Source organism: Mobula birostris, chromosome 6 (genome assembly GCF_030028105.1).
Source record: "Mobula birostris isolate sMobBir1 chromosome 6, sMobBir1.hap1, whole genome shotgun sequence".
NCBI classification, from domain to species: Eukaryota; Metazoa; Chordata; class Chondrichthyes; order Myliobatiformes; family Myliobatidae; genus Mobula; species Mobula birostris.
In genome coordinates, this window is record NC_092375.1 from 44302993 (window position 1) to 44324867 (window position 21875).

At 42.5% G+C, this 21875-nt stretch overlaps 1 protein-coding gene across 2 annotated transcripts in view; it reads right to left on the reverse strand.

Annotated features, from left to right (window-relative positions):
- Positions 1-1060: 1060 nt before the first annotated feature.
- The window catches only part of ttf2 (transcription termination factor, RNA polymerase II), a 97703-nt gene continuing 76888 nt past the window's right edge, over positions 1061-21875 (reverse strand). Inside the window, exons 22-23 of one of the 2 annotated variants that reach the window (XM_072260378.1) lie at positions 19434-19508; positions 1061-2610 (exon numbers count right to left, since the gene is read on the reverse strand). In XM_072260378.1, coding sequence (XP_072116479.1) covers positions 2466-2610; positions 19434-19508 — 220 coding nt within the window. In that variant the 3' untranslated portion in view covers positions 1061-2465. The remainder of the gene's footprint in view (positions 2611-19433; positions 19509-21875) is intronic. The other variant, XM_072260379.1, reaches the window with a different exon arrangement.

Below are 21875 nucleotides of genomic sequence, written 5' to 3' on the forward strand. Positions count from 1 at the left end.
ATAGAAGGGGTGCAGAGGTAATTTACTAGGATGTTGCTTGGATTGGGGAGCATGCGTTATGAGAATAGGCTGAATGAACTCGGTCTTTTCTTGGAGCGGTGGAGGATGAGAGGTGACCTGATAGAGGTGTATAAGGTGATGAGAAGCATTGATCATGTGGATAGTCAAGAGGCTTTTTCCCAGGGCTGAAATGGCTAGCACGAGAGGGCAGTTTTAAGGTGCTTGGAAGTAGGTACAGAGGAGACGTTAGGGGCAAGATTTTCTATGCAGAGAGTGGTGACTGCGTGGAATGGGCTGCCAGTGACGGTGGTGGAGGCAGATACGATAGGATCTATTAAGAAACTCCTGGACAGGTACATGGAGCTCAGAAAAATAGAGGGCTTTTGGTAACCCTAGGTAATTTCTACAGTAAGAACATGTTCAGTACAGCTTTGTGGGCCAAAGGGCCTGTGTTGTGCTGTAGGCTTTCTATGTTTCTAAGTTTCCTACCTACCTGGTTTCACCTATCCTCCTTTCCCACCCCCACCTTTTCATTCTGGCATCTGCCCCCTTCCTTTCCAGTCCTGAAGAAGGGTCTTGGCCCAAAATGCTGACACTATTAATTTCCCTAGATGCTGCCTGACCTGCTGAGTTCCTCCAGCATTTTGTGTGTTGTTTTGCATTTTCAGGACCTACAGAATTTCTGTTTCCGGCATTTGAACATGAGAATATGCTTTCACTGTAGATATGTAACTCAAACTTAAAATAATGAAGTAAATGATGTCATTGTAACTATTGAAATTGGATTGAGTATCTATTGTTATTATTGATCTGAAGGGCATAAAAATGTTATGTACTTTGAATATGAGAGACTCTGCTGAGGGTCTCCAGGAGAATGCAAGCTTGTGAAGAATAAAGACCTTTATATCACCAGCTTCATTGTCTCTCTGGTCACTCAGATCACAAGTTACAATAAAGATTTATACTCCATCTTAAATCAGTGAACCTTAATTTTGAGAGTGTGACTCCTGTTTCTAGACATCCCAGTCAGGGGAAATGTATTGAAATACTTACAAAGTTCAATGAATAAATGAGCCCCCCTCTCAGTAAACCCACCCAGCTTAATCTCTCCCTTGAACAGATGAAGGATCAGTTTAGTACATCCTTTTTTGTGTAATGGTGTTCCATTTCGTTTTTCAAGATGAGCTATGGATTGTAGAGTTGTTTTCAATTACTTGTCTCATTTTAAATTTTTTTATATTTGTTTACATAATTAAATGTTGAGCTTTATTATTGCAATCCACAAAAGTTATCCCAAAAGCTTTATTTTGATAAATGTAGACTACATTCATCTATAAATGTAGGTAAATGTCAACAGGCAGGAAATGCATCAATGTGGAATAAGCAGCATTACTGACCACTAAGGCAAAGCCTTTTGGCAAAATAAAAATTACATCCAACTAATTCAACAAATTACATGGTAATTACTGAATAGGACAATATTTTTAAATGTAATCCTACGATTACATTTAAAAATATCCTAGATATACTGTACTGTATACTTATGCAGAGTTTTCTTCTGGAATATTATAGTTCGCCAAATGCGATATCATGGGTAGCCAAAGTTTTTACCCAGTTTGGTACTTATGATTCTGTGGGAGTACTGGCAAGATTTGCAAGATCTCAGAACTTGTTGAAGAATGAATTTAAACCAGAGATCTAACAGTGCATTGTAACTGTAGAATTCACTAATCCAAGTGTAAACTGTTGGTTATAAACTGGTACTCTAAATGTAAATGGGCTCACTTTCATCTGAGTAGCCAAAGCAAAGGAAGTGCAATGGCACATTGGTTTACACAAGAGAAATTAAAATTACTTTTCCCACATGGAATCCTGGAGAATGGAGATGACATTAAATGAGGGAATGTTCTCTCAATGCAAGAAATGCATTGATTTAAGTTTCATCTGTCACCCAAGAAGCTGGAACTGTCACATTGTACTAAATTTTTGACAATGTCAATTTAATCACTAACCTAAGTGCAATTTGAGCTGCGTTTTATTTCTTATCATTATATTAACAATGCATGAGTAGGCACTTCATTTGAACGCAAAAGTAAATAGCTTGGCTGCTTGAATCTTAAAGGATGCTAAGAACATAAAAACAATTTTTCTAATTTTAGTATTTTGCAGGTAATAGCCAATATAACATTGATGATGAATTTGTTGCTGTATCTTATGTTTATCAAGACAACATCTAACCAAATGTGGGATGGGGATTAACCTTCGAGGCAATTGTACAGTATATACCAAATGTAAATAACTTTAGTATATGAAGCTTTTGTATGTTGTCATAATTATGTAACAGCATTCAGGTGTTTTGATATGTTTCAGAAATCCTGTAGCATTTTCTGAGAACCTTTTTAAGAGTTTACTTTGACAGTTATGTTAGATTTTGAAAAAATATCTTTTTTTCCATTTAGATCGACTCAGACACCAAACAGGATGCGGAGATCAGCAAGAGTAAGCTTGGTAAATGTTTCTCCAGTCCCTGACAGCACTTTCTTTGCCAGCTCCTTTTTCTTTTCCTGAAGTTCGAAGATTTTGTCTTCAATAGTTCCTTCACACACAAACCTACAGGGGAAAGAATAACATTAATCTGCAATCAGAAATCTACAAAATTTCTCTTTTAAAGTATTTTGGTAGCAATGTCATTATTAGTTAGGGGTGACATGGTATTGTAACAGTGCCGTCTGTAAGGAGTTTGCACGTTCCGCCTGTGACTGTGTGGGTTTCCTTAGGGTGCTTCCGTTTCCTTCCACATTCCAAAGATGTATGAGTTACAGTTAGTAAGTTGTGGGCATACCATGTTGGCACTGGAACCATAGCAACACTTGAAAGCTGTCCTGCATACAACTTAGACTGTGTTGATCACTGACACAAATAACATATTTCACCGTATGTTTCGATGTACATGTCACAAATAAAGCTTTTCTTTAATCTTTACTTGAGGCGGTGAAAACAAATTCAGTTACAGTAGCTAGTCAGGTGTATTTGAAGCCTGTTCAAACATATACGGACCCAGATAAAATGCCATATTTTCAGCAGTAATGTTATGAGTTTGACCTGAAACACTTGTTTTTCCCCTGTAATAGATGATACCACAATCTAGTAAGTATTCTGTACGTGAACTCAACATTTTCAATAAAGTAAATGGACAGAATAAACCATTTCTATAAGGGCACATCAAAAATGTCCAATGTGCCTTGTTTCTGTTCTGCCAACTAGTCAATGAAATTGTTTGTCATCTGTATCCATGACTAATATCCTTGGCTATAGTAAAAAATAATCCTAATATCTAACATTGTTTCATATTTCAACCACTGTTTATACAAATGGGTATCTCCTGTAATTTTAATGCTAAGTCTGTGACCTGAAATGTTAAATTGTTTCTATTTCCAGATGCTGCCAGACCTGTTGAGTGCTTCCACAGTTTTGTTTCCAGAATTTTCAGTTTCAGATGCCTGGTTGTAATTTTAAGGTTCCTCCCCACCTTGTCCTGGTCATCTGCATCAGTCGGAGGTTTGCTTAGCCTATCAATTATTTAACATTTTAACAAACCTCCCCCCCTCCCCCCCCACACCCCAACCAATTTGCTCCTTAAGTTCTTGCACCCAGGAAGCACAAGCCTAGTTTATGCGCTTCTTGCAGAGCTCTAACATTCCAGTGAATTTACACTGCATTCCTAACAAAATGTTATTAATAGCAAGTGTGCCTACAGTGATATATTTAGAACATTTTTAGTTTCTGGATGTACAGACAATTATCCTGCAAGTACTGGATTAAATTTGTAGCTGATTACAGTTTAGTGATATGTAATATTTCTAACTTCACTGTTCAAGTTATCATTTAACTTTCTTTTTTACCCTAAAATATTTTTGTACTTGGCTACACTGAAATTCATTACAATTTTGTTTGATTTTTTTGTTTGGTCTTTGTAACCTTACCTTCCACATGCATATATGGAGCTTTACTGCATTACCAATAAATATAAATGGACAAACTGTTGTGATCCAGTGCTTGTTACTTACTTCTATTTCGCCATTGTTTAATGCCCAGTTAATCTCCGAAACTGCTTAATAATTTCCTCTTACTTCCATAGTTTTAGTTATAACTACCAACTCTAAATGTTGGTAATGCACATATAAAATACACCACAGTCATTGGGCAGTTGTTACTTCATAAAGAAACTTGGCTTAATTAGATATGACCCATCTCAAAGTATACATTGGCTATTTGGTTGGTTTGTGCTGTCCCCAAACCAGTTGGTAGATCTGCTTTTATAATTTCCTCATTTCTCTCACTTATAGATAATTGCATTGCTCATTGTGGTTGAAAATTTTTTAACTAAGTCACTCAAACCAGATGAACTACACCTAGGGTTACAGAGGTAGCATTAGAGATTGGGAAGACGTTAATAACAATCTTTCAAAAATCACTGGGCTCTGGCATGGTGCCAGAAGACTGGAAAATTGCAAATGTTACTCCACTTTTCAAGAAAGGAGGAAGACAGCATTAAAGGAAATTATAGACCAGTTAGCCTAACCTCAGGAGTTGTATATCAGTGATTTAGATGATGGAATAGGTGGCTTTGTTGCCAAGTTTGCAGATGGTACAAAGATTGGTGGAGGAGCAAGCAGTGTCAGGAAACAGGTAGGCTGCAGAAGGACTTGGGCAGATTAGGAGAATGGGCAAGAAAGTGGCAAATGAAATGCAATGTTGGGAAATACATGGTCATGCACTTTGGTAGTAGAAATAAATGTGCAGAATATTTTCTAAACGGAGAGAAAATCCAAAAATCTGAGATGCAAAGGGACTTGGGGGAGCGCTTGTGCAGAACACACTAAAGGTCAACTTGCAGGAAGAGTTGGTGGTGAGGAAGTCAAATGCAACGTTAGCATTCATTTCAAGAGGTCTAGAATACAAAAGTAGGGATGTGATATTGAGGCTTTAATGAAGCACTGGTGAGGCCTCATCTTGAGAATTGTGAACAGTTTTGGGCTCCTCATCTAAGAACAGAGTAGCTGGCATTGGAAAGGGTCCAGAGGAGGTTCACAAGGATGATTCTGGAAATGTAAGGGTTATCATACGAGGAATGTATGATGGCTCTGGGTCTGTACTTGCTGGAACTTAGAAGGATGAAGGGGGATCTCACTGAAACCTTTTGAATGTTGAAAGGCCTAGACAGAGTAGATGCGGAAAGGATATTTCCCATGGTGGGAGAGTCTAGGGCAAGAGGGCACAGCCTCAGGATAGAGAGGTGTCCATTTAAAACAGAGCTATGGAGGAATTTCTTTAACCAGAGGGTAGTAGTGAATTTGTTACCACAGGCAGCTGCGGAGGCCATGTCGTTTGGTGTACTTAAGGCAGAGCTTAATAGGTTCTTGATTGGACACGGCATCAAAGTTTACGGGGAGAAGGCTGGGGAGTGGGGCTGAGGAAGGGAAAGAAGGATCAGCCATGATTGAATGGTGGAGCAGACTAAATGGGCCAAAAGGCTTAATTCTGCTCCTATGTCTTTTGGTCAAAATCATCTCTTCTTTCAAACACCATGAAGTAGAACCGGTCCTAGGCATTTGAGTTTTATTACATTTGTTTCTATTTTTACTGAATCTGAATTTGAGATTCTCTGGAACTTTTCTGCTCTTGCTTGGACAATGATAAATAACAATTCAACAAGCTTGTTCCTTATTTTCATTTTCAATGTAACCAAATTGATTTAAGCCTTTGACTGTCTAACTTCCATGGTGTTTAGGTTTCTTATCCCTCAAGGTTCTTTTCATATTCCTTTTTAAAATTATCATATCATTTTTCCTTAACCTATACTTTACATTGCTTAGCCCCCTAGATATACAGTTTGTTTATCATTTAAAGGCCTTATCTGTGCTTGGGTTACTTCGCAACTTTCATCAACCATGGCTATTCAATTTGGTCGGTACAGCTGTGCTCCCTGAAGGCGTACATAGTTTCTGCGTTCAAAAATGAAAGTTTTTAATTATCTTGCTGTTTATCCGTAGTTTTACCAGATGTGTTTTGACATGTTGCCTCTCATTTAGTTAGCCTTAAAACATCAAAACCTGAATTACGCAAACAACCTGAATTACCTTGATTTTTAAAAAACTGAAAGCTTGAATAAACACTCCCTTCACTGCTAACAGTTACCATTAACAAAATTTAGTTCATTCCTCACTATCTGTGAAAGTAGAAATGCTAAATTGCTGTTATCTATACCATTCTGACTGCAAACTGAATTGTGGTGCTGGAGTATAGCAGGGAAGTGTAAAATTGCACTTCTTGCCCACAATTTATGGTGTAAAATTGACTCACACCCTTCCTCAGGAGATAGCCGGCTGGTGGCATAGTGGCATCAGCGCCAGATTTCGGAGTGAAGGCTCCCGAGTTCGAATCTAGCCGGCTCCCTTGCACGCTTTCCATCTCTGTTGGGTTGAGCGTCGAGCTAGCAACTCAGCCTCATAAAAACAAGAAAGCCTGCTAAAAATAACACTGTCATGACGGTGTCCCAATGACTCCACTCGGAGTTAAGGGCTTTCTTCTTCTTCTTCAGGAGATGATACAGGAAGAGCTTTCCTTTTGATCTGAACTTTAATAGCTGCAAAGACTGCCAGTAAGTATGATTTAGTTACTGTATTTTTTTTGGGGGGGTGGTTTAAAATGTCCAAAACTTTGTATTTTAGGATTTTTAAAATATGTTGCATTTTAAATTTTAAAGCTTTGTTTCTACAGGTTTCATAAACATACAGATTTTGATAGTTCTGGCCAAGCCCAGCAGTGTGCTTTGCATTTGATAGACTTATTTCTTCTTTTGTGGGTAGGGTTAGCTTTGGATGTCTTGCTTGTTTCGTTTATGAGCCTTTTGGCATATGAACTTACTGATCATCATCTCCATCCTGCATGCTTCCCAAGGGAGAACCACTTCAGATGAGTTGGTAGTTTATAAAGAATTACTGGTGAATTCTTTTGTCTAAGCTTAAAATTTGACTGCCCGAAAATTATCTTTTCTGATTCTAGTTATTCTACTGCTGGTCCACAAATTAAAACAACTCTCATTCTTCAATATTGACTACAGTACAAAATGGATTCCAATGTCTTTGTTGCTTCTACTATTCTCATCCTTACTCCCAGTTGCCACTCATTCACCCAGTAACTGGGAGTAAGCCCATCTGAACGACAGGTCAAACAAGCACTTTGTCTACACTGGGACGTCATCTACAAAATGCATCTCTGGAACTCAAAGTTTTAACAGCACGCCAAAACTCTCAACATCTATCATCAGAAAAGGCACGTTTCTACCCAATCTCATACTGTTTCCTAACCTGGAAATCACCATTTCTCCATTGGTCCAAACCCTGAACTACTTACCCAAAATACAAATACCTTCAATAGCAGTAGTTCAGCAGTTCACCACTAGCTTCCAGGCATTTAGGGATGGGCAGTAAATGCTGCCCTTAATATAAATTGAAAAAGAAATCTGGACATTGGTCATACTCTAAACATTCTAAATTTGTATACATTGACTGTTTACTTCTCTCCATAAATACTCTTTGACCTGCGCAGTTCCTCTTGCATTTTGTGTGTTTACACTCTGGATTTCCAGCGTCTGCAGAATCTGTGTTTAAGAAAATAAATGTAGCAGTACCTTCAGTACCAAATAAAGTGGTCACTGAGTGTACATTAGAGGTCTCCTGCTGCTGTAGCCCATCCGCGTCAAGGTTTGATGTGCTGTGCTTTTGAAGATGCTCTTCTGCACACCACTGTTGTAACATGTGGCTGTTACTGTTGCCTTCCTGTCAGCTTGAATCTGTCTGGCCATTCTTCTCTGACCTTGCTCATTAACAAGGCATTTTCACACACAGAACTGTAGCTCACAGAATATCTTTTTTTTAGCTCCATTCGCTGTCAACTCTAAACACTACTGTGTGTGAAAATTGCAGGAGATCAGCAGTTCCTGAGGCGCTCAAACCACTTCGTCTGGCACCAGGAATCATTCCATGGTCAAAGACATATAGATCATATTTCTTCTCCATTCTGATGTTTGGTTTGAATAGAGCTTTGACCAGTGGCCATTCCACACATCAGAAGTTTGGAGAGGAGGTAACTTCAATCAAGTCCACTTCCTGACGATGAAAGGCAGGAGCAGGTCGCTGCAGCGTAATAGATCTTTGATCAGTGGCCACTCAGCTTTTGGGATTGATTAGTAAGAGCAAATTAAAGGAAGGCAGGGGCAAGCACAGTGGCTATTGCTGCAGCGGCCATCATCTGAGTGGACCAAGTCAAAGGCTTTAGCTCTTCAAGGCTTCTGCAAAGAGAGGCTTCACTCAGAGAAAGCAAAGGAAAGAAAAGCTCAAGTTTATTTCCTTCTCTTCTTTAGGACATTAAGAGATGCAAGGCACAATAGTGAAATGGTTCTCTTGTGGGACACGGGAAGGCAGGGAGGCCTCCAGTGTCCCTGATGACAACTGTGAGAAGTGCATGCAGTTGCAGTTTTAACAAACCATGTTAGTAAGATCTGGAAGTGGATGAACTCTGATCATTCAGGAGGCTGAAGAGGTGATAGATAGGCCATATAGACAGGTAGTTGCACCCAGGGTGTAGGACACAGGAAACTGGGTAACAGTCAGGAAAGGGATTAAGGAGCCAGTGTAGAGTACTCCTGTGGCCATTCCCTTCAACAACAAGTGTATCACTTTGGATACTGTTGGGGGGGTGTGACCTAACAGAGAAAAGTCACAGTGGTTGGGCCTCTGGCACTGAATCTACCTTTGTGACTCAGAAGAGAAGGTGGGGGAAGTGGCATGTGGTGATCAGGGATTTGTTAGGGGAACTGACAGGCGGTTCTGTGGGCGAGAATGACATTCTCATACGATTTGTTGCCTCCTGGATGCCAGCATCCGGGATTATCTTGGATCGAGCCCTCAGCATTCTTAAGTGGGAAGAGAACAGCCAGAAGTTGTGAACCATTTAGGATGAGTGATGAGGGAGGTTGGGGAATTAGCTGCTAAGTTATAGGGCAGGACCTCCAGGGCTGTGATCTCAGGATTGCTACCCATGCCACATGCTAGTGAGGCTAGAACTAGGAAGATTATACTGTTTAACATGTGGCTATGGAGTTGGTGTAGGAGGGATGACGGCAGAGCAGAGATGGCTGAAGTTTCTGGGAATAGTTCACAAGGCACAGGATAGATATGTCCCACAGAGGAAGAAGTTCTCAAATGGCAGAGGTAGGCAAAAGTGAGTGGGTAAGTTGGATGATTGGGAAGCTTTTAAAATCCAACAAAAGGCAACTAAAAAAGCTATAAGAAGGGAAAAGGTGAAAGAGGAGGACTGACAAACCAATAATATAAAGCAGGATACCAAAACTTTTTTTTTCAGTTATATAAAGAGTAAAAGGGAGGTGAGAATTGATACTGGACCACTGGAAAATAATGCTGGTGAGGTAGTAATGGGGGACAAAGAAATGGCAGATGAACTTAATAAGTACTTTGCTTCTATCTTCACTCTGGAAGACACCAGCAGTGTGCCAGTGGTCTGTGAGTGTCAGGAAGCAGGGTGCTATTGCTATTACAAAGGAAAAAGTGCTAGGCAAACTCAAAGGTCTGAAGGTGGATAAGTCACCTGAGCCAGATGGATGACATCCCAGAGTCCTGAGAGAGGTTACTGAAGAGATAATGAAATATTGGTCATGATCTTTCAAGAACCACTTGATTCTGGCGTGGTTTCTGTAAAGTGAAATCTTGCCTGACAAATCTATTAAGAGTTCTTTGAGGAAGTAACAAGCAGGGTGGACAAAGGAGAGGCAGTGGATGTCATTTACTTGGATTTTCAGAAGGCATTCGATAAGGGGCTACACATGGGACTGCTTAACAAGATAAAATCCTATGGCTTTACAGGAAAGATACTGGCATGGATAGCGGAATGGCTGACAGGCAGGAGGCAGCGAGTAGGAATAAAAGGGCCTTTTCTGGTTGGCTGCCAGTACTAGTCGTGTTCAGTATTAGGACCACTGCTTTTCACGTTGTTTGTCAATGATTTAAATAATGGCATTGATGGCTTTGTGGAAAAATTTGTAGATACAAAGATAGGTGGAGGGGTAGGTGGTGCTGAGGAAGCAATACGATTGCAGGAGGACTTAGACAACTTTGTAGAACGAGCAGAAAAAGTGGCAGATGGAATACAGTGCTGGGAAATGTATGATAATGCACTTTGGTAAAAGGAACAATAGTGCACACTATTATCTAAATGGGGAGAAGGTTCAAACATCAGAGGGGCAGAGGGACTTAGGAGACCTCATGCAAGACTCCCAGGAGGTTAATTTACAGGTTGAGTCTGTGGGAAAAGGTGGCAAATGTAATGTTGGCATTTATTTCAAGGGGAATAGAATATAAAAGCAAGGAGATAATGCTGAGCAGTTAGAAGACACTAGAAAGACTTCACGTAAGAGTACCGCCAACAGTTTTGGGGACCATATCTTCGGAAAGGATGTGTTGTCATTGGATAAAGTCAGAAGAGGTTCACGAGGATGATTCTGGGAATGAAAGGCTTAACATATGAGGAGCGTTAGGCAACTTTGGGCCGGAACTCACTGGAATTTAGAAGAATGTGGAGGGATCTCATTGAAACCTATGGAATGTTGAAGGGACTAGATAGGGTGGGTGTGGAAAGGATGGGGGTGTCCAGAACTGGAGGGCACAGCCTCAGAATTGAGGGGCGACCCTTCAGAACAGAGGTAAGGAAGAATTTTTTAGCCAGAGAGTAGTAAATCTGTGGAATGCTCTGCCACAGAGGCCAAGTCTGTGCATATATTTAAGGTGGAAGTTGATCATTTCCAGATCGGTCAGGAGATACAGCAAGAATTCAGGTGTACAGGATGAGTGGGATCTGGGATCAGCCATGATGGACTGATGGACTCGATGGACTGAATGGCATAACCCTGCTCCTATGTCTTATGGTCCTGCGGAGTGGTGGGGGCAGGCGCAGGAGGTTTTTGGATCATCAGGCTCTCTTCCAGGGAAGGTGGGACCTGTACAGAAGGTATGGTTTGCACCTGGACTGGATGGGGACAAATATCCTAGCGGGAAGCATCTCTAGGAAGAGGTACAGTCGACGTTTCAGGCCAAGACCCTTCGTCAGGATTAACTGAAGGAAGAGCTAGTAAGAGATTTGAAAGTGGGAGGGGGAGGGGGAGATCCAAAATGATAGGAGAAGTCAGGAGGGGGAGAGATGGAGCCAAGAGCTCCATCCTCTCGCCACCCCACTAGGAATAGGGTTCCCTTGGTCCTCACCTACCACCCCACCAGCCTCCGGGTCCAACATATTATTCTCCGTAACTTCCGCCACCTCCAACAGGATCCCACCACTAAGCACATCTTTCCCTCCCCCCCCACCCACATTTCCGCAGGGATCGCTCCCTACGCGACTCCCTTGTCCATTCGTCCCCCCTATCCCTCCCCACTGATCTCCCTCCTGGCACTTATCCTTGTAAGCGGAACAAGTGCTACACATGCCCTTACACTTCCTCCCTTACCACCATTCAGGACCCCAGACGGTCCTTCCAGGTGAGGTGACACTTCACCTGTGAGTCGGCTGGGGTGATATACTGCGTCCGGTGCTCCCGATGTGGCCTTCTATATATTGGCAAGACCCGACGCAGACTGGGAGATCATTTTGCTGAACACCTACGCTCTGTCTGCCAAAGAAAGCAGGATCTCCCAGTGGCCACACATTTTAATTCCACATCCCATTCCCATTCTGACAAGTCTATCCACGGCCTCCTCTACTGTAAAGATGAAGCCACACTCAGGTTGGAGGAACAACACCTTATATTCTGTCTGGGTAGCCTCCAACCTGATGGCACGAACATTGACTTCTCTAACTTCCGCTAATGCCCCACCTTCCCCTCGTACCCCATCTGTTACTTATATACACACATTCTTTCTCTCACTCTCCTTTTTCTCCCTCTGACTATACCCCTTGCCCATCCTCTGGGTTTCTCCCCCCCCCCCCCTTTTCCTTCTCCCTGGGCCTCCTGTCCCATGATCCTCTCATATCCCTTTTGCCAATCACCTGTCCAGCTCTTGGCTCCATCTCTCCCCCTCCTGTCTTCTCCTATCATTTTGGATCTCCCCCTCCCTCTCCCACTTTCAAATCTCTTACTAGCTCTTCCTTCAGTTAGTCCTGACAAAGGGTCTCGACCTGAAACGTCGACTGTACCTCTTCCTAGAGATGCTGCCTAGCCTGCTGTGTTCACCAGCAACTTTGATGTGTGTTGCTTGAATTTCCAGCATCTGCAGAATTCCTCGTATCCTAACAGGAAGGTTTGTTAATGCTGCATGGTGGGGATTAAACTAGAGTTGCAGGAGAATGGGAACAAGAGTGCCAGGAACAGTGGAGAGGTTCTGGAGGCAGTCGTTGATAAGACTTCAGACAAAGTTAGGAATCAAAAGGTTGAGCATCCTGTGACTAATGTCTTCAGGTGCCTATATTTCAACGCAAGAAGTATTGTAGGAAAAGGCAGATAATTATGCTGAAAATGAGGTGGCTGGTTTACAAACAGAGACAATATGTAGTGAGGAGAGGCTGTTGAGAGAGCAAAACTGCAGCGAACAGGAGCTGCAACGTAAAAGGTAGACAAAAATCAAAAACGGTAAATACAGGACTGAAGATGTTGTATCTGAATGCTCACAGTATATGGTATAAGGTAGATGAACTTGCAGCACAGTTGCAGATTGGCAGGTATAGTGTTGTAGGCATCACTGGCTGAAAGATTATAGCTGGGAGCTTAATGTCCAATTATACACAATGATTCGAAAGGATAGGCAGGAAGGCAGAGGGGGTGGTGTTGCTCTATTCGTAAAACATGAAATCAAATCATTAGAAATAGGTGACATAGGGTTGGAAGGTGTTAAATCATTGTGGATAGGGCCAAGGAACTGCAAGTGTAAAAAGACCCTGCTGGGAGTTGTATACAGACCCCCAAATAGTAGTAAGGATGTTGCTTACAAATTACAAAGGAGATAGAAAATGCATGCCAAAAGGGCAATGTCATGGGGACTTCAGTATGCAGGTAAATTGGGAAAATAAGGCTGGTGTTGGATTTCAGGAAGGGAAATTTCTTGAGTGCCTACGAGATGGCTTTTTTGAGCAGCTTGTGATTGAGCCCGCCAGGGGATCAGTTATTCTGGATTGGGTGTTGTGCAATGAACCAGAATTGATTGGAGAGCTGAAGGTAAAAGAACCCTTAGGGGCAAGTGATCATAATATGATCAAATCCACCATGAATTTTGAGAAAGAGAAGATAAAGTCAGATGTATCATTATTACAGAGGAGTAAAGGGAATTACAGAGGCATGAGAGGGGAATTGGCCAGAATTATATAGAGGGACCAACTAGAGGGGATGCAATATTGGATCTCCTGTTAGGAAACGAGTTAGGACAAGTGACGGAAGTCTGTGTAGGGGAACACTTTGGTTCCAGTGATCATAACACCATTAGTTTCAACTTGATCATGGACAAGGAACAATCTGGTCCTAGGGTTGAGGTTCTGAACTGGAAGAAGGCCAAATTTGAAGAAATGAGAAAGGATCTAAAAAGCGTGGATTGGGACAGGTTGTTCTCTGGCAAAGGTGTGATCGGTAGGTGGGAAGCCTTCAAAGGAGAAATTTTGAGAGTGCAGAGCTTGTATGTTCCTGTCAGGATTAAAGGCAAAGTGAATAGGAATAAGGAACCTTGGTTCTCAAGGGATATTGCAACTCTGATAAAGAAGAAGAGGGAGTTGTATGACATGTATAGGAAACAGGGAGTAAATAATGTGCTTGAGGAGTATAAGAAGTGCAAGAAAATACTTAAGAAAGAAATCAGGAGGGCTAAAAGAAGACTTGAGGTTGCCTTGGCAGTCAAGGTGAAGGATAATCAGCTTTTACAGGTATATTAAGAGCAAAAGGATTGTAAGGGATAAAATTAGTCCTCTTGAAGATCGGTGGTCGGCTATGTGCGGAACCAAAGGAAATGGGGGAGATCTTATATAGGTTTTTTGCGTCTGTATTTACTAAGGAAACTGGCATAAAGTCTATGGAGTTAAGGGAAACAAGTAGTGAGATCATGGAAACTGTACAGATTGAAAAGGAGGACGTGCTTGCTGTCTTGAGGAAAATTAAAGTGGATAAATCCCCGGGACCTGACAGGGTGTTCCCTCGGACCTTGAAGGAGACTAGTGTTGAAATTGCAAGGGCCCTGGCAGAAATATTTTAAATGTCGCTGTCTACAGGTGAGGTGCCGGAGGATTAGAGAGTGGCTCATGTTGTTCCATTGTTTAAAAAAGGATCGAAAAGTAACCTGGGAAATTATAGGCCGGTAAGTTTAACGTCGGTAGTAGGTAAGTTATTGGAGGGAGTACTAAGAGACAGAATCTACAAGCATTTGGATAGACAGGGACTTATTAGGGAGAGTCAACATGGCTTTGTGCGTGGTAGGTCATGTTTGACCAATCTATTGGAGTTTTCGATGAGGTTACCAGGAAAGTGGATGAAGGGAAGGCAGTGGATATTGTCTACATGGACTTCAGTAAGGCCTTTGACAAGGTCCTGCATGGGAGGTTAGTTAGGAAAATTCAGTTGCTAGGTATACATGGAGAGGTGGTAAATTGGATTAGACATTGGCTCAATGGAAGAAGCCAAAGAGTGGTAGTAGAGAATTGCTTCTCCGAGTGGAGGCCTGTGACTAGTGGTGCGCCACAGGGATCAGTGCTGGGTCCATTGTTATTTGTCATCTATATCAATGATCCGGATGATAATGTGGTAAATTGGACCAGCAAATTTGCTGATGATACAAAGGTTGGAGGTGTAGTAGACAGCGAGGAAGGTTTTCAGAGCCTGCAGAGGGACTTGGACCAGCTGGAAAAATGGACTGAAAAATGGCAGATGGAGTTTAATACAGACAAGTGTGAGGTATTGCATGTTGGAAGGACAAACCAAGGTAAAACATACAGGGTTAATGGTAAGGCACTGAGGAGTGCAGTAGAACAGAGGGATCTGGGAATACAGATACAAAATTCCTTAAAAGTGGCGTCACAGGTAGATAGGGTTGTAAAGAGAGTTTTTGGTACATTGGCCTTTATTAATCGAAGTATTGAGTATAAGAGCTGGAATGTTATGATGAGGTTGTATAAGGCATTGGTGAGGCCGAATCTGGAGTATTGTGTTCAGTTTTGGTCACCAAATTACAGGAAGGATATAAATAAAGTTGAAAGAGTGCAGAGAAGGTTTACAAGGATGTTGCCGGGACTTGAGAAACTCAGTTACAGAGAAAGGTTGAATAGGTTAGGACTTTATTCCCTGGAGCGTAGAAGAATGAGGGGAGATTTGATGGAGGTATATAAAATTATGATGGGTATAGATAGAGTGAATGCAAGCAGGCTTTTTCCACTGAGGCAAGGGGAGAAAAAAAACAGAGGACATGGGTTAAGGGTGAGGGGGGAAAAGGTTAAAGGGAACATTAGGGGGGGGCTTCTTCCCACAGAGTGGTGGGAGTATGTAATGAGCTGCCAGACGAGGTGGTAAATGCGGGTTCTTTTTTAACACTTAAGAATAAGTTGGACAGATACATGGATGGGAGGTGTATGGAGGGATATGGTCCGTGTGCAGGTCAGTGGGACTAGGCAGAAAATGGTTTGGCACAGCCAAGAAGGGCCAAAAGGCCTGTTTCTGTGTTTTTCTATGTTTTCTAATTAACTGGAAAAGGACACTGGCAGGGATGATGGTGGAGCAGCAATGGCTGGAATTTCTGGAAGCAATTTGGAAGGCACAGGATATACTGTATACATCCCAAAGAGGAAGATGTATTCTAAAGGCAAGATGCCATAACTGTGGTCGACATGAGAAGTCAGAGCTAGCATAGAAGCTAAAGAGAGGACACGAAATACAGAAAAAATTGAGAAGTTCGAGGACTGGGAAGCTTTTAAAAACAAACAGAAGGCAACCTAAATAGTCATTAAGAAGAAAAAGATGGAATACAAAAGTAAGCTAGCCAGTAATACTAAAGAGGATACCAAAATGTTTCTTCAGATACATAAAGTGTAAAAGTCAAGAGCAGATATTGGACCGTTGGAAAATAATGCTGGAGAAGTAGTAACGGGGGACAATGAAATAGTGGACGAACTGAATAAGTATTTTGCATTAGTCTTCACTGTAGAAGACACTAGCAGTATGGTGGGGAAAGGTTCAAGTGTTAGGGGGCATGAAGTGTGTGAAGTTACCATAACTAGAGAGAAGATTCTTGTGAAACTGAAAGGACTGAAGGTGGATAAGTCAGCTGGACCAGATGGTGTACAACCCAGGGTTCTGAAAGAGGTGGCTGAAGAGTTTGTGGAGGCATTAGTAATGATCTTTCAAGAATCACTAGATTCTGGAATGGTTTCTTAAGACTGGAAAATTGCAAATGTCACTTCACTCTTGAAGAAGGGAGAGAGGCAGAAGAAAGAAAACTATAAGCCAGATAGTTTGACCCTGGTGGTTGGGAAGATGTTGGAGTCGATTATTAAGGATGAGGCTTCAGTGTACTTGTACGCATATGATAAGACAGGTCGTGGTCAGCATGGTTTTCTCAAAGGAAAATCTTGCATGAGAAACCTGTTGGAATTCTTCGAAGAAATAACAATGAGGATAGACAAGGAGAATCAGTGTATGTTGCGTACTTGGATTTTCAGGCCTTTGACAAGGTACCATACATGAAGCTGCTTAACAAGCTACAAGCACATGGTATTACAGGAAAGATTCTAGCACAGATACAGCAGTGGCTGATTGGCAGGAGGAAAGAGTGGGAATAAAGGGAGCCTTTTCTGGTTGGCTGCCAGTGACTAGTGGTGTTCCACAGGGGTCTGTATTGGGACACGTTCTTTTTACGTTATATGTTAATGAGTTGGATGGATGATGGAATTGATGACAAGTTCACAGACGATATGAAGATAAGTGGCAGGTTGTTTTGAGGAATAGAGAGGCTACAGAAGGACAGATTAGGAGAATGGGGAAAGAAATGGCAGATGGAATGCATGTGGTGGAAGAATTGAAAGGGTTAACTATTTTCTAAATGACGAGAAAATACAAAAACCTGAGGTGCAAAGGGACTTGGGAGTCCTTCTGCAGGATTTCCTAAAAGTTAATTTTCAGGTTGAGTGTGTGGTGGGGAAGGCAAATTGAAAGTTCGCATTCATTTCAAGAGGACTAGAATATAAAAGCAAGGATGTAATGTTGAGACTTCATAAAGCACTGGTGAGGCCTCACTTGGAGTATTGTGAGCAGTTTTGGGCCCCTTATCTGAGAAAGGATATGCTGAAACTGGAGAGGATTCAAAGGAGGTTTACAAAAATGATTCCGGAATTGAACAGCTTCTCATATGAAGAGCTCTGATGGCTCTGGGCCTACCTTCACTGGAATTCAGAAGAATGAGCAATGACTCCATTGAAACCTATCGAATGGTGAAAGGCCTTGATAGCATGGATGTGGAGAGGGTGTTTCCTATGGTGGGAGTGTCTAACACAAGAGGACACAGCCTCAGAATAGAGGGGCGTCCTTCTTGAAAGGAGATAAGGAGGAATTTCTTTAGTGAGGGAGTGGTGAATCTATGTAATTCTTTAGTACAGGCAGCTGTGGAGGCAGAGGTTGATAGATACTTGATTGGTCAGGGCACGAAGAGATATGGGGAGAAGGCAGGAGACCGGGGCTGAGAGGAAAATTGGATCAGCCACGAATAAATGGCGGAGCAGACATGACGTGCCAAATGGCCTAATTCTGCTCCTATACCTTATGGTCTGAACAGCAACTGAACCTCTTGAGTCTGCATGCTTTTATGCACTGAGCTGCTGCCACATGATTGGCTGATTAGATATTTGCATCAACAAGCAGGTGTACCTGTGTACATACATCTACTGATGCTTCTGGACACATCTTCAGTGATGTTCCTGGTATCATCGGGTGTTTCAGGTCTTTCAACATCATACAACCTCCTCCAGGTGACCCAGCTGAGGCTGATCAGACCCCAGCTTGTGTCCAGATGGCTAGCTACTTATGATTCCATGGCTCCCCTCTTTGGAGCCACAGCCATCTTGAGGCCCTCTCTGCTGCATCGGTGGTACTGCGGATGGCTCTCCTCTTCCTCTGTCCCTCGATGCCCAAAATGCTGAAGCCTCTAACTAAAGAATGGGCTACGAATCCCCTACAACCAACCTCCACTGGGAGACACCTCGCTCTCCATCCAGCCTGCTGACAGTTGCTGACCAGTCCTGCGTACTTGGAGAGCTTCCTTTCAAAGGCCTCTTCCAAGCTATCTTCCCATGGGACTGTCAGCTCCAGCAGCACCACTTGCTTAGTAGACTCAGACACTAGGACAATGTCTGGTCGCAGGGTGGTGGCTGCGATATGGTTGGGGAACTTCAGCTGTCCTTCGAGGTCCACCAACAGCTGCCAGTCCCTTGCAGAGGTCAGAATGCCTGCAGATGTTCTTTTGGCAGGTATTGGCTGCTCCCCAGCTCTGACAAAGGCAATGGTCTGCTTGGAGGGTCGGGACAGCTTCGCCCACTCAACTCTTGCGCTGACGACTTCAGCGATAGTCTTCAGGACCTGATCATGCCTCCACCTGTACCGTCCCTCACCAAGTGCCCTTGCACAGCCGCTGAGGATGTACTCCAGGGTTCCTCGCTTGGAGCACAGTGGGCACGCAGACGACTCTGCCTTGCCCCATGTGTGCAGGTTTGATGGGCTTGGAAGCACATCGTACACTGCCTGGATGAGAAATTGGATGCGGTGTGGTTCGGCTTTCCAAAGATCAGCCCAGGTCACTTTCCTCTCAACCGCATTCTCCCATCTTGTCCAAGCTCCCTGTTGCTTCATTCCCACCGCCTTGCAGGCTCTCATCTCCTCCACTACCGCTTTCACCTCCTCCTGAACTAGACGACACCTTTCCTTCCCTCTGGTGTCCAGTTGGGGAGTTGGAAAGGATCCTAGCCCAGCTCGGTCTCATGTGACCACTCCCACCAGCCTCCTGTGACGCAGCCTCGCCTCTGCCTCCTGAACAGCTTCCACTGCCCACCACTTCCTGCCAGTACTTACTTGGATCCCTGCTCTAGCCACCTTTGGGTCACTCGAGTCCCTCTACTGTAGCACTTACCTAATAAACTGGCCACTGAGTGTAGTGGGAAGAAGTTGTCCCATATGGGCCATATGGTAAAATAATTTATGTCCAGGACCAGATTCCTGTACCAGCAAGTGGTCCATTCAAATAGTAATGAATCATGTTTCTCAAATGCACCTGCTTTATACCAAGTTAAAATCTTTTTCACTACTCTTCTCATGCAAGCCTTCAGAAATGATATTAGTTTGATATTTCAATTACCTGTGCACGGTCACAGCCTTTCGTTGCCCTACACGATAAATTCGATCTGATGCCTGCTCCTCCAGTGCAGGGTTCCTGAAAATAGATCAAATTCATAAATGCAACCAATTATCTTGATTATAAAAGGAAATTTAATGATTCAACATTTTGTTATCCATTACAGTTTTATATTTTAATCAGAATTCTATTTTGCTGAATGATACTTCAGATAAAAATAAGTTAACCATTAAAGCATTTGGATGAATGTTGCTAGAAATCAAACAATACATCTTTGGTTTCATAAATAATTGTCAAGACATTATAAAAATCAAATTGCTGACTCAGATGCAACACACACAAAATGCTGGAGGAACACAGCAGGCCAGGCAGTATCTTTGGAAAAGAATAAACAGTTGACTTTTTGGGCCATCAGGACTGAAGAGGAAAGGGAGAATCAGAATAGGAGGATGGGGGGGGTGGGGGGAAGAAGTAGACATGGGGAGATGATAGGTTAAACTGGAAGAGGGGGAAGGGGTGAAGTAAAGAGCTGGGAAGCTGTTGGTGAAAGAGAGAAAAGGCTGGAGAAGGGGGAAGAAAGGGAAGGGGTTGAAGCACCACAGGGAGATGATGGGTAGGTAAGGAAAGACGGTATGAGAGGGAAACAAGAAAGGGGAATGGTGAAGGAGAGGAGGTGTACAATTACCAGAAGTTCAAGAAATCCATGTTCATGCCATCAGGTTGGAGGCTACCCAGACAGAATACAAGGTATTGCTCCTCCAACCTGAATGTGGCCTCTTGCTGGAAGTAGAGATGACAATTACCATGTCGGAATGGTAATGGGAAGTAGAATTGAAATGGGTGGCCACCGGGAAATCTCGCTTTTTGTGGTGTTTGGAGCGAAGGTGCTTGCTCTCAGCAACATACAGGTGACTCAGTTACATGGATTAATTAACCAAATTCAGATAATCTTGGATTATCCTAGTTTGAAATACTAAGCCACAACTCAGTTAAGCAAAGTACAGAACGAAGAAGAAAAAATTATTGATTAGTAACAAAATGAGATGAAAGCAGCATTGTTTGAGACTCAGAGCAAGGACAGTCAGTCCTACAACAGAGAAACTGAGCCTCCAATCCACCACATCTGTGCCAACCATCACAATACTCGTTATACCAATTCCATTTTCCAACACTTGACCTGTAGCCTTAACGATTCATGTGCTCATTGGATACAAAAACGTAACGAGTGTCTCTGCTACTGCCACACTCCCTGGCAGTATATTCCAGATTCTAGCCCCACAATAGGTTAAAAGGTTTCTTCCTCAACCTCTTCAAGCCTTCTACCTATTAAGCCTATTCACTCTTTAGCTATTTCTGTTATGTTCCACTATCCACCACCCGCACCCCCCCACCACCCTTGCAAATTTGAATCCATGTTGTCCTGGAATTCATGGGCTCCAACCTTTTGGTATACTCTCTCATGTTGGAACTTGTCTAAAACCTTACCAAAGTCTATGTAGACTATGCCAGGTGCAGTACCCTATCAATTCACTCTTAACTTTGTCAAACTAATCAATTTCCCTTGCACAAAGTCATGCTATGTTGGATCAATTCTTGCCTTTCCAACTCTAGACTAATTTTATTCCTTAATAATTTTTCTACAACCAGTGTTATACTCAATTTCCTGTGATAACCAGGCTTATTATCTGTGCAGCTATTCAAAAAAAAAAATGTACATCTTCTATCCTCCAGGTATCTGATATGTCATCTGTGGCCAGTGAAGATTTAAAATTTCTGCCAGATCCCTGACAATCTCCACCCTTATTTCCCAGAGCTGGGTTACATCTCATCAGACCAAGGGGATTTGTCCACTATTGTCTTCCTCCTTTTTTAATGTTTTCCTCTCCCTGAATTCTTCAACTACAGTGTCCTTTCCCTTACTGTATATAAATAATTAAAACCTTGCCCACAAACTGACTCCATGCACAGAATATACATGGGTCCCATTCTTTCCTTGGTTACCTCCTTGCCCTTAAACATAGATCCAAACTGTTTAAAGACTAAGGAAATTCCCAACTATATTTTGAGCTTCCCCCTTTTCATTTTTCTCCCCAGTAACTCCTCAACAATTTGGACCTCCCCTGAATTCAGATGATCTTTTTTTTTTTAATTTTAGAGATACAGCACGGAAATAGATCCATCTGATCCAACAAGTCTGCATTGCCCAATTATACCCATGTGATCAATTAACCTAAGCACCTCTACGTCTTTGCCAAGTGGGAGGAAACCAGAGCACCCACAGGAAATCCACACAGTCATGGCAGGAACATACAAACTCCTGCCATTTGCTTTTGTTCTCTTTATCCCACCCTGGATATAGCTTTAGCATCCAGAGTTCCTCGTATTTGTTTCTTTGCCCCATCTTGCAGAAATCCTAACACTAAATCATTTTTGAGTGACTTCAGT